The 13410-nt window shown below is 36.4% G+C and overlaps 1 protein-coding gene across 1 annotated transcript in view; it reads right to left on the reverse strand.

Annotated features, from left to right (window-relative positions):
• Positions 1-13410, reverse strand: part of LOC309487030 (protocadherin-15-like) — a 242960-nt gene that overhangs the window by 105090 nt on the left and 124460 nt on the right. The window contains 3 exon segments of the mRNA XM_082154579.1: positions 773-922; positions 9745-9879; positions 11792-11998. Coding sequence (XP_082010705.1) covers positions 773-922; positions 9745-9879; positions 11792-11998 — 492 coding nt within the window.

A 13410-nucleotide genomic window follows, 5' to 3' on the forward strand; every position in this document is an offset into this window, starting at 1 on the left:
TTATCGCGACAGGTAAAATCCATCAGTGTTAGATATAGATCTGGGTCGCTAAAGACCCGAATATGTAATAATGATTGGCAAAACATTAATGCATTTAAGGGTTAAAGAACGCAACACACAAGTCTCCCGGAAATCCTGGAGAATTCTACCAATTAGAAGACAAAACTCCTGAAGTTTCCTATTTTGTGCACCTTATGCATCAGGCATTCAGCCAATGGTCCGTGCGCGTGAAGTCTGAGGCTGAGACTACTGGAAAGGCTACACTGTTGAAAGCACTGTCACATAACTAAAACATGCGGTTAAGTTAGTAGGGTAACAATCCACAAGAGACCTCAGGGGAAAATTTTTATTTTTGCATTTGAATGGGCTTTCGTAAGGTTAAACATGTGAACAGATCACAGTATGACTCACTGCAATTTGTCACTCCAGTTCTTTAGCTGCAGTTCATATAATCCGGTTCCTCTTTAAAAGATTGCTTTATTGCCTCCTCTCCTTCATGTTCATTTAGCTGAACGACTGTTTGCGCTTCATTTTTCAATGTATTTTGTACTTATTTTATCGGGGAAAAAAGACGTTGACTTTCCAGGCTGTTGAATCACATTCAGTAATTTGACCAGAATCCTAAGTTATTAATGAAACAAACATTGTGCCGAGTTCATTTCACACTCCTAATCACATTACGAGTTCTCAACAAACACCCCGCTATGAATAAGTGATTCATAAATGGGTGAAGTGAAGGTTTCTCAGTTTTACTGATGTCCTGTGTCCTCACCTGCAGGACGGTCTCTCCAGGTAGCATATTAGTGAAGATCTCCACACTGTAGGACACCTGACTGAAGGTGGGTGTGTTGTCATTCGCATCGATGACCAGGATGTCCACCGTCACGGGTCTGCTCTGTTGAACACCATCAGATGCCACGAGCTAAAAAAAAAATATGGTAACACTTTAGTTTAGAGTCCAATTCTCACTATTAAGTAGTTGATTATTAGCATGCATTACTAGGATATTGGCTATTTATTAGTAATTTTAGAGCACATATTAATGCCTTATTCTCTATGACCATATTTATCCCTAATCCTACCCAATACCGAAATGTAACTACCTTAAACCTTACTAATTATTAATAAGCAGTAATTAGGAGATTATTGAGGTAAAGTTTGTAGTTAATAGTAAGTTAATAGTGAGATTTGGACTCTAATCTAAAGTGTGACCACATATACTGTATATATATATATTGACACAACTTATAATAAATAATAAATATATAACAATTCATGATATATTATGTATCTTTTGCAATTTTATTAAAAGCAAGAAAAAGTTGTTGTTGTTGTTTTGCTGTGTGTTGCTTTTATACAGACCTGCTCTGTATCTGACATATAGAACAGCATGTGAGCACTTCATACAACAAATTATCTTTTGTAATTTTCTGGAAACCAAGAAAATGATTTATGTATTTTTTATTTTTGTGCTGTGTTTTGCTTTTATATGGACCTGCTGATTTGGTTTAATCTGTATCTGGCGTATGGCACAGCATGTGAGCACTTCATACAACAAATTCTCAGTATTATGGGACAGCTTACAAATGTTATTATCGGCTAAAACTGCCACAGAAAACATTTGTCCAGAGTCTCCCACTGCGCTCCTTTCAAAGGCACTCAAAGTGCTGAGCTAGCAGCCGTAGGTTACTCCGTTGTTCCTCGGCTTGCATTTCCATGAGCTTTTCCCCCAGAGATTCGTGGCAGTAAATGTGGATCAAAGCCCAGTGGTTCCTCAGTTTGAGCAAGAGAGCTTTGCATGCGTAAACACTGTGTTGGAGAACAGCTCCAGGTCAGCAAGATCTCCAGAGCAGTTTGGCCTGTATACAGGTGGACTTGCAATAACCCTAGGCAGGTTGACCACTCAAGTGTGATGTTATTAGACACTCTCTGTTATTGACCACTGGCTGGATTTAACCTTAAAGGGGTCCTATTATGCCCTTTTACAAAGTCTTGATTTTGGGGTGTACTAGAATATGTTTTCATGCTTGATTGTTCAAAAATAATTATTTTTCACATATTTTACATATTACAGCTCCTCTCTCCGCAGTCTGGTCTGAACGCTGCATTTATTTCCTGTTTTGATGAAATCCCTCCTTCCACAATACGAAATGTGCTGTGATTGGTGAACTGGCCCAGTGTGTTGTGATTGGCAGCGCTTAGCTCGTGTTCTGGAAATGTTACGCTACTTCATATAGCGAGTTCTGCTCTGGTGTAAATAATTAAAGATGGAGTCAATTTCAAACCAATTCAAGCCCGAATTAGACCCCAACAATTTGAACAAACAAGAGAATCGTGCAGAACGGATTTCAAGCATGGACTTTGCAAGCACGGATTTCACATGACATTTCAGAGAGGTATGTTTTTTGGTAATTTTCTTATAGATAATGGGCCCTATTTTAACGATCTGAAAACGCAAGTATCAAGCGCGAAACGCAAGTAACTTTGTGGGCGGATCTCGGGCGCTGTTGCTATTATACTGGCGGAATAAATGACTCTTGCGCACGACGCAAATCTAAAATGGGTTGGTCTGAAGTAGCTTTATTATTCATAGGTGTGGTTTGGGCGTAACGTGAAATGAACCAATCAGAGCGATATCTCACATTCCCTTTAAGAGCAGGCACGCTTGTTCCATGGCGGATTTGTCAGGCGCGCGCCAGGAGCGGTTAACAGCCGAGGAGACCGACGTTCTCGTCAGGGCCGTAAAACACAGAGAAGTGACATTGGGGATGGGAGAAACCCACCCAAATTAACTTCGGTTAAACAGGCGTATAATAATTTGGGTAAATGTGTAAGCTAGATTTATGCTTTTATAATTATCTATCTATCTATCTATCTATCTATCTATCTATCTATCTATCTATCTATCTATCTATCTATCTATCTATCTGTCTGTCTATCTATCGTAATAATGTATGATTTGCAAAAATGAAAACTGCTGCTTCTGTGTAGATGAGATAAGCAAAGTGACTTTAGACCAGGTTTTTCCTGGTCAGTGGCGGATTGTTTTCTAAACCTGCAAAATAGCATCAGGGAATGTTTGCGCCAGAACACGCCTCCTCTTTGCACTGAACCGCCCCGGGGAGCGCAAGTGTATTTCCTAGTTTACCGACGTGCGTCTGTGGAGGGAAAAGGCCGCTGTGCGCGGGTGCAAAATAGGAATGATTCATGCGTCGGTGTACAAAGTCAATTGCGCTGGGTGCAAGATAGGGCCCTATAGATACGATGTTATCTACCATTTAATCATATTTGTCGGAAAACTATGGTAATACAAACAGTAATCGATCACAAAATCATGGATAATTTTCCTAAGAGGGGGTGAATGCTTACAAAAGCAAGAGCTTTCAAAAGCTACAGTAAACACTACATGAATACTGTAATGTTAGTTAGCAGGCTAGCGGAGGCAAAGCTTTGCCCTTCGTTTACATAATAGCTACTACATAAAACATATAATTGGAACTTTTAATAGAAAACACAACTACACAACACAATAATAAGACATACATACAAGTTGTGATCCGTAAACAACAGATTGTCCCGACAAAATGGGAATGCTATGTCTTTCAGGAGAAGCTATTGTGCGTATAGCCTGCATTGTACTTTCTTAGGTTCTGGAAGCTGTTCTCCGTAAAATGTGCAACACACAGACAAACGTTGGGGTTATGATGTTCAGGAACAGTGTTTAAAATGAATTTTTCACGCTGTGAATGAGCGTGGAATCATGGGAGTTGTCGTTTTCACCTCCACAGCCGATGGAAAGAAATCAGATGGAACTCAGGCAGAAATCATGTTCATGGATGAGAGAATGTATATTGAAGTTTTACTTACATTACTGTGGTATGAAGCAGGGCAGGGCCGAAAGCCTGGGACATTTTACATTGCTGTTTTCATGACGGATATGACATCATTGACCGGCGAAGCAATTACACTGCCCGTTACACTAGGTAAAATAGCTGATTTCTTTGGATTTAAACACTATTCGAAATATTTGGGATAATGTAAGTACGCAAGTCCACAAAATATTTAACATAGTTCAAGTGATTTTAGATATTTCAATCCAAAAATCTTGCATATTGTGCCTTTTTTTTCAACGTTTTTATTTCAAAGTAACTTTTTTATGGTTTTAGTTTTAGTTAACTATAATAACCCTGGTAAGTTCAGCTCTACAACAAGCTCTTCAGCTGTCCATTTGTTCCAGAATCCCTTTGAAAATGATGTGAGAGTACTTCAGATTAGTGCTCTATCTCAGCACTGCCACATATTCAATCAAGCACAATCAAAAGGGATATTATTGTACAAGAATAAAGAGAAATCGAAGAGACGGAATAAAGTTAAAGTGTATGACAGCATGAAAGACAGTGTCATCTGATCTCACAGTGATCAAAAACTTCACATTTCCCTTGCAATAACTTAATAAACTCTGGATAGTGAGAAACACTTCAGCGTTTGCCTCATAAAATTGCAGCCCTCTTTCTGTCTTTTAGAGAGCATTTTTAACCAGATCCCCCTTTGTGTGCATGTCCTAATTGATTTTAAATAGACATGAAAGGTTAAAAACATGCACAAAAAAAAAAAAAAAAAAACACATGTATTAGAATTCCCCAGAGGAAAACTCTTCCTCAAAAGTTGCTCTTTCTTAGCTCAGGTGACTAAAAGGATGTCTCACTTGTATTTCACTTCTCTGAATCAGTGTCCATTTGCTCTCCATTTAATGTCTTTGCTCTTGAGATGTGATAACTGAGACATTAAAGATATTTAAGATCCTATTTTTCTGTCCAGCCAGTTGTGCTGAATGAGAGAGGGAGGATCAGAGGAGGAGGGGAAGGGGAAAAGGTGTTTGTCAGTAAAAGGGAGGCAGGAGAGTCGTGATGGGAATTCAAACTTTGACCTGTCAGAGGATCAACTGTCCAGCCGAACCCCTGAGACAGGTTGTGTGTGAATGATGTGACCACTCAAAGCCAAAAAGAACATACTGCATGAACAATTCACCCGCACTCCAAAAAACAGACCTTTAAAAGGAATAGTTCACTCAGAAAGACAAGTCTGTCACCGTTTACTTTACTTTTTGGAGCTTGACAGCTCCTGGTCGCCATTCACTTTCAGAATGAAAGCAGCTCAAACATTCCATGGAAGTCAGTCATACAGTTTTTTTTTTTTTTTTTGTTTTTTTTTTTTTTTTTTAATGACAGTGAGTAAATAATGGCAGAAGTTCATTTTTGGATGAACTTTACCTTTAAAATCACACTGCAGTAGATTTTGATTATGTCGGTCTCTCTGCAGGACTATATACTGTAGGCTAGCTAATTTTCTTTAATGTGCTTGTTTCAGCCTGTTTGATCTTTATTTAACGATTTAACTATTAAATGTGATTGGGTCTCTGTTTTGTGCTGATAAGCATACTTTTGTTAAGCCTTTCAACTGGATTAATGCTGATTATTAGGATCTAAATCATCAAGATCTCGCAGTGTCCAGACGAGTTAAATCTGATTAAATTAAATCTGAAATTCTAAATTATGATTGGCCAAAGCCAGTGGCCTATTTAGCCAGTTTCAGTGGCTACCTAGGTAAGTTTGAGTTTAGATTTACATGAATTATATTTTATATATATATTCTTAATTCATTACACATAATTATATTTTGACAATTAATATTTAACTTTTATTTAAAATCATATACACTAAATTGACAAAAGTATTGGCTATCAGCAGAGCATTGGCGACTTTTATGCGCTGTGCGCCTCAGCATTCGGTGACCCCGCTCTGTGACTTTACATAGTCTTCTGCTTCAAGGCCAAGTTGCTACTGTTCCTGAATGCTTAAACTTTCCAAAAACACCACTTACAGTTGACCGTGAAATATCTATCAGTGATGATTATATTACCTTTGGCAATGACTGAAATTCTGACTGACTGAGATATATATACTGTATATATATGAAGACTTCAGATGCAAAAGCCTCTAAGTGCCATCTGAAATTTTCTTCTAAAATGAGCATTTTTATCAAAATCTTATATATTTAAGTTCAATAATTTCACTTTAATGACAATAATAGGTCATTTTCATTGCCATTAAAGTGAAAAATGTGAACATAAACATACAAGCTTGATAAAAATGATCATCCTAGAAGGAAATTTCAGATGGATTATATAATCCATCTGAAATTTCCTTCTAGGATGATAATTTTTCAGTATATATATATATATATATATATATATATATATATATATATATATATATATATATAAAATTATGTTAACAATGTTAAACATGATATTTTTGAGTAGTTTTTAAGGCTTTATTTCTTTGATGGAATCTACCTGAATTAATAATGTCAAATCTCCTACATTATTTAGTCTATGACACAGTGAATTTAATATTTAGTGAAATGTGCTTTTTTTATTTTAAGCTGACTCTCAAAAGCGAAATTTTGAAATGACCTATTTGACTTTGAGTTATACTGTACAATTAAAAGACTGCATGTTGCCAGCACAGTACAGGTAGGAACATACTTGTTACTACACTGGCATTAGCAGAGCTATTGCTCAATGAACAAAGCCACATGCTTTATTGTATTTGTATATGCAGCTATCCACAAGATAACAATAAGCTCAATTCTTCTGCACAATGGTAACAATCAAAACTTCAAAATAACATAAACTCTTTCAAATGTCAAACATAACTGAACATTAAACATTAACAGATGTTTTCCTCCCCTTAAAAACACATACAATAACACCTAATTTCAATATTTACTCTCCTTTTCAAGCCATGCAAAGCATGCTGGGAACTAATAATCACGCCAATTGGTGTCTCTAAATAAAATCGCATGATTGAACCAATTCTCTTAAAATAAATAGGTAGCCTTCTTTCCTTAATTTTTGGTTCCTCAATTCAAGTCTCAAAACTGCTCAAGTTTTTATAGTTTTTTTTTTAAGCTTAATAGAATATACACACTATTTTTAATTATACAGTTTATATATTTAAATTAATTATCATAAAGAGAATTTGAAAATTTAATTTACATGATAAGTTTTACATACACAACACTGTTAATCTAATGGTGATTTTACAGAGGGGATATTTTTGTCATTTTTTTCAACAAGGGGGATGTCATCCCCCCTCAAATTTCTATGCTTACATGAATATAAATTATTAATTAAATAAATAAATTGTATTTACTTGCATTAATAGTCAGATATTTTATGTCAGCTGCCTTTTACAATATTCCTGTTGTTTCTTGTCTTGTAAATGCATTAAATTCATGATTTATTTTCATAACAATCTCTTACGCCCTATTCACCATGGCGGGTTCGCTATTTACATGGCGGAATTTGCAAGTGGAAAGACTGAACTGGACTGGAGTCTCCAGAGAGGAAACATATCTGCTCGTACGCGAGGTTAAAGCGCAAGCAGACCATCTACAGGACAAGTCGGATTTCACCATATCTTTATGTACACAATGATAATCTTTTACATTGTAATCCTTTTATTTTGAATATTTGGCTAGTTTGTGTGCTAGCCAAATAAAACCGCGTCTCTGTAGGCAGCCTAGGCTCTCAGATCTGCACACAAAAACAATTGGTTTCACCAACCACTCAAAACCAAAATAAATAGTGTTCCAACCAATCACCGACAGGGGTGGGTGTTGTGAGGTTTTCGCGTGCAGCCGTCATAGGCAGCCGTGCACGAGCGCAAAACCTCACAACACCCACCCTGCTTATGGGGCGGGCAGCTAGCGGATCGTTAGGAAAGATTAGATGAATGTGATAATTTATGTTTGGGCCTGAAATCACTGATACAACCGTTAAATAAAAAAATTAATAAAAAACTGCACCATTGACTTTAGACCAGGTGTTTTGTTGGTCAATGGCGCAGTCTATTTCAGTTGCCTCAAAATAGCTACGTGCCAACAATGCGCCTGAACACACCTCCTTTTCAGGCCAGCCCACAAATGGTTTTCCCATTGGCAGTTCTCTGCAGAAGACAATCTTTCAGGCGCAACCACTCTAGAGTTAATCATAAACTCTGGATCAAAGCCTGTGTTGAAGAAGAACATTTGAGCGCTGTGAACCTGCTGAATCTGATCAAAACCAGGTTCGATTTGTTTGGTTTTGTCGACTGTAAACCAACTCTGAATCTGTTTAGTTATATTCATGTAACAGGTCGGATGGATGGATGGATGGATGGATGGATGGATGGATGGATGGATGGATGGGTGGATGGATGGATGGGTGGGTGGATGGATGGGTGGGTGGGTGGATGGATGGGTGGGTGGGTGGGTGGATGGATGGGTGGGTGGGTGGGTGGGTGGGTGGATGGATGGATGGATGGATGGGTGGATGGGTGGGTGGGTGGATGGATGGATGGATGGATGGATGGATGGATGGATGGATGGATGGATGGATGGATGGATGGATGGATGGATGGATGGATGGATGGATGGATGGGTGGGTGGATGGATGGATGGGTGGATGGGTGGATGGGTGGATGGATGGATGGATGGATGGATGGATGGATGGATGGATGGATGGATGGATGGATGGATGGGTGGGTGGATGGATGGGTGGGTGGATGGATGGCCTGATATAAAATTATTACAAAATTACAGACTTAGAAATTGAGACTACAAAATTGAGACTTTAGTCATCTTGCCTACTCCTAATGTCATCCTTTTATGAGCCCCAAATGGGACACCCCCAAATCAAAGCTGTCCATGAAACAAACCCCACCTCCCAGATTAGACAATGATCAAAACACTGCGCACAAATTGTCCTTGTGTGATCCAGCTGTCTTTGAACTGCTTCTTCGAGATCAGGGATTCGAGAAAGATCAAAGACACTTGAGCCCAAATCTCAGATCAATAGATTTGATCGATGGACAGAGTCCTGAAGAGACACTTCACATGAACAAACAGCATCGTTTCAATCGGCTTGTTTTGTTCATCACAGCGAAGAGATGTCAAGCTGAGACTTGATGTTCAAGACATAAATATTAATCTTAAAGTAAGAACATTCCCTGTCGTTACTAAATTAGATGCTCCTCATGCCGGAGAAGTACCACAGGGAAGATTGTAACGCACACTATGTCTTAGAAGAGCAGTAAATAATCTCAAGAGGACACTGAAGAGACAGAACTAAAGTGACCAGTCATTCATTTTCAATGAGAAAAGAAACAGGAGTGACAGGGACTCATGAAGCCAATTTTAGGACCACTATGATTTGTTCCATTGCACCAAGATTTTCGTGATAATAAAGTAAATTTGACCCAAAATTCTAATCCCCCCCCCCCCCCCCCCCCCCCCCCCAAAAAAAATACAATTTATAAATATATTATCATTAATTTATTTTTATGTTGATTTAAATAAGAAATACATAAAAATGTATAATTAAACAATAATAAAAATGTATGTACTCTAATATAGATATACAGAAGTGAGAATCACTGCTGAGAACAATTTGAATTGATGAGAATTCAAGAGAGAAAATGTCCTTAATTGTAAGAAAAATAATTGAATGGGCTTTATTTTCTTTATACAATAATTCAGTGTTTCTTTTTTCCTTTAGATTTTGGGATGAAATGCAGTATGTTTGAGCGATTCACTGGTTCGGGTTAGTCTAGTAGGAATTATAATCAGTCGAATATAAAATAAACAGAAGCCAATGGGAGGTTTTCATTTAGACTGGTAAATGTGTGTACAGTATCTTACCGTTAAAGTGTAATTCGTCTGTATCTCTCGGTCCACTGGTTTCAACAGGGTGAGGTAACGTGTGATCCCAGTGGGCGAGATGGTGAAGATGGAGGTGTAGCCATTCAGGGTGATCTTCAACTGAGGATCTTTTGTCTTCGCAAAACAAAGATGAGAGGTGATTCAGCATTACTACATATTAACATGAGCATGACAAACAAGCCTCATGCAGTCACGCAATCCTCATATTGCATAAACAAGCCAAATAACCCTATATATATATATATATATATATATATATATATATATATATATATATATATATATATATATATATGTATGACTCATCTTGCATGCAAACTTTGTGGAAATACTGTCTAGGAATGAGGTCATCTGTCCTATTACCACCTATTTTGACTAGCAATAGAGTGTAGTAAATAATGGCTCTAAAGCTGTGACATAAATGAAAGCATATTGGCTAAAAAAAGAAACAAACTATTCAATATATAATGTCCCAACTTCCTTTATTAATAGGAAACACAGCAACAAAGAAAAAAAAAAAAAAACATTGCATTTCTCAAGCCATTATAAATATAATTAATATATAATATATTAGGGCTGTCGATTTAATGAATTAATTTAATTCATTAGTAATGGGAAAAAAATAATGTGTTAAAATATAATTAAACGCATTTTACGCACCCACCCTGCCCTAGACCTACAGACAAGGACCATTCAAATTGAGACAGCCATCGATAGAGCTTTATGACATGGAGGCCGACATGTGCAGCCTTACTAGGATGCAGCCTTCCGATTTAGGTCCATATTAATAAAAACAACATTAAGAGGATAGTTCACCAACATTTTTAACTCTATCATCATTTACTCACCCTTTCAAACCTGTTTGGCTTTCTTTCTTTTGTGGAATATAAAATAAGAATGTTGGAACCAAACTGTTTTGGTTACCATTGATTTCCATCAAAAAAAAAACAAAAAAACGTGGCACCATTTCTCAAACCATCTACAGGTGAAACACAAAAAATTTGAATATCGTGCAAAAGTTATAATTTTAATGATTATGGCTTACAGCTTATGAAAACCCCAAATTCAAAATCTCAGAAAATTAGAAGATTACCTGAAATAAAAAATAAATAAAAAAAGGATTTTAAATACAGAAATGTCGGCCCTCTGAAAAGTATAATCATGCATATGTATACTAATTATATTAGTTTCACCTTTTAATTTGAATTACTGAAATACACTAACTTTTGCACGATATTCAAATTTTTCGAGTTTCACCTGTACTTTAATGTTCCACAGAAGAAAGAATGTCATACAGGGTTGAGGGTGAGTAAATGATGACATAATAAATGTTTTGGGGTCTTAATACCTATTTAAAACCCATTAATCTCATGACATTATATATCCAAGCATTCATGCAACCTCTGAGCTGCAGTAAATGGTCTGTAAATATATCTCAATGCAGCTTCTGAAAAAAATTAATAAAAAATGTCTGTTTCTGTGTAAAAGTTTCTGTGTAATAAATTATTTGTTTATTATATACTACTATTAGTATACATACTATTTTTATATACATACTATTATTATACTACTTTTTGGAATATCTATTTGATACTTTTCTCATTTAACACAATCATTATTTGAAATGATTCGGGGTGTTATGGGGGTTATTTCTCAGCCAAATTTGATTAATTTGTGATTAATTAGATTAGAATTAATCACCAAACCATGTAATTAATTAGATAAAAAAAAATTTACTCGCTTGACAGCCCTAAAAATATATAGAAATCTTTATATAGAAATATTCCACACATCTAAAAAGAAAAAAAGAAAGAAAAAAGAGAATGAAAGAAAAGAAAAGAAAAGGAAAAAGGGAACACATCACATCACTCTGGTACCTACTGGTGTGGCTCCTGACAGAAGCTACAATATAAAACATATGGAGAGACTGAAACCATCTGTGATTTTATGTATCTGTGCATTCCCAAGACACTGAAGCAGCATTCATTATGAAACTGCCCTGGCTCTTTTCATTAGAACATCTTACCTCTTCAATGTCATTGTCCAGTGCTATGATGCCCAGCGGAGCCGTGAGGTTGGAACTCCCTGAGATGGTGGTGCCAACCGAGGCTGACTCACTGATGAAGCCCTGGTACGAGGGCTGCTGAAAATATGGAGCCTGGTTGTTCTCGTCCAGAATTTCAATCAGCAGTTCAGCATAGGCAGGAAGAGGGTGACCGTTATCCTGCTCGGCCTGTTCACAATCAAGCAAACTAAACTGTCATGCTGAAATTATTTTAAAAGAAAAGCTTAAGGTTGTTATCTGCTTATCCGTATAAACATTAAGGTGCAATGATGACGGCTATACTTTAAAGAATACCATGGTATACACATACCATGGTCAAATAAACCGACATTACCAAGCTAAAAAAAAAAAAAAAAAATGGTATAAAGGGAAAAAGAAACATTATTACAATGTCCAAGAAAAAAAAAAAATCATGGTAAATGTAAATAGATGTACATAAAATATATATTTGCAATATAAAAAAATGCTTTTTATATTTCATAAAGATTTTTTCAGTATGGCTACTGTTGTTAAACTAGAGACATGGTTGTAAAGTGTGCAGCCTACCAAAAAAAAAAAAAAAAAAAAAAATCGAATTCATCAAAGGCATTTAATTCATCTTCACTCATTTCTAATTGAAGTCCAACAGTTAAAATATGGTCCAAAATTCATGGACCCAAAAAGGCTCAAAATTGGTCTTTGTTTATTGAAGAGTGGATACAGCTCCCGGAATATTTTCATTTCAGTTATGAGCCCCATCCATTACTGCTTTCATTAAGAAGCCATGAAAGACTGCAGTTCTGTAACTCAATAGACACTTCACACACTTAAAATACACACACATACACACATCTGACAATGTTGACAGCGGCAATGTTTTGTTTGTTATTTGGTCTCGAATTTCAGTAAGCTTGAAGCGAACTGAGAATAGCATATCGTTCTTTGTTATTATGAAACGAAGAAATCATAACAGCAAACACAGTCATGCATCGTTTCACAGAGGAAACATTTAAATTACCCCTGCTGTTACACTGTTGTTCCACCCAAATCTATGACAGAGCAGAATAATTTCACACTAGCATTTGCTTCCTCATTTCAATTTCTCTCTCTCTCTCTCTCTCTCTCTCTCTCTCTCTCAGCTCAATTCAATTAGAAGATACAGCATGTTTAATGTAATTAAATATACAAAGCTCTATTCCAAAAGCAAGAGAGCTTCCTCGCTGTCTACCACCTACAAAGGCAGCATCCAAACTGAAATGGAATCTAAAGTAAATGATTTGGAACGCTCTATAGGCAGAAACTCTGTGGCATTCAAATAGTGTTCATCGCAGACCCGACAGATTGATTGATAACAAAAGTGCTAAGCTAATGATGTGATACTCTAAGAAGCATAAAAAATATATAAAAATTGCACTTTTTTATTAGATGGAACTACACTACAATACAAATGTTTGGGGTTGGTAAGAAGTCTCTTATGCTCACTAAGGCTAACTTTATTTGATAAAAAAAATAAATAAAAAAAACTATAAACTATATATTACTATATAATGAAATTGCATTCGTTAGTGTGCAGAAATCGAGTTGACAATAATGAGATCGCT

The sequence above is a fragment of the Leuciscus leuciscus genome (genome assembly GCF_965113295.1).
Source record: "Leuciscus leuciscus genome assembly, chromosome: 22".
Taxonomy (NCBI): domain Eukaryota; kingdom Metazoa; phylum Chordata; class Actinopteri; order Cypriniformes; family Leuciscidae; genus Leuciscus; species Leuciscus leuciscus.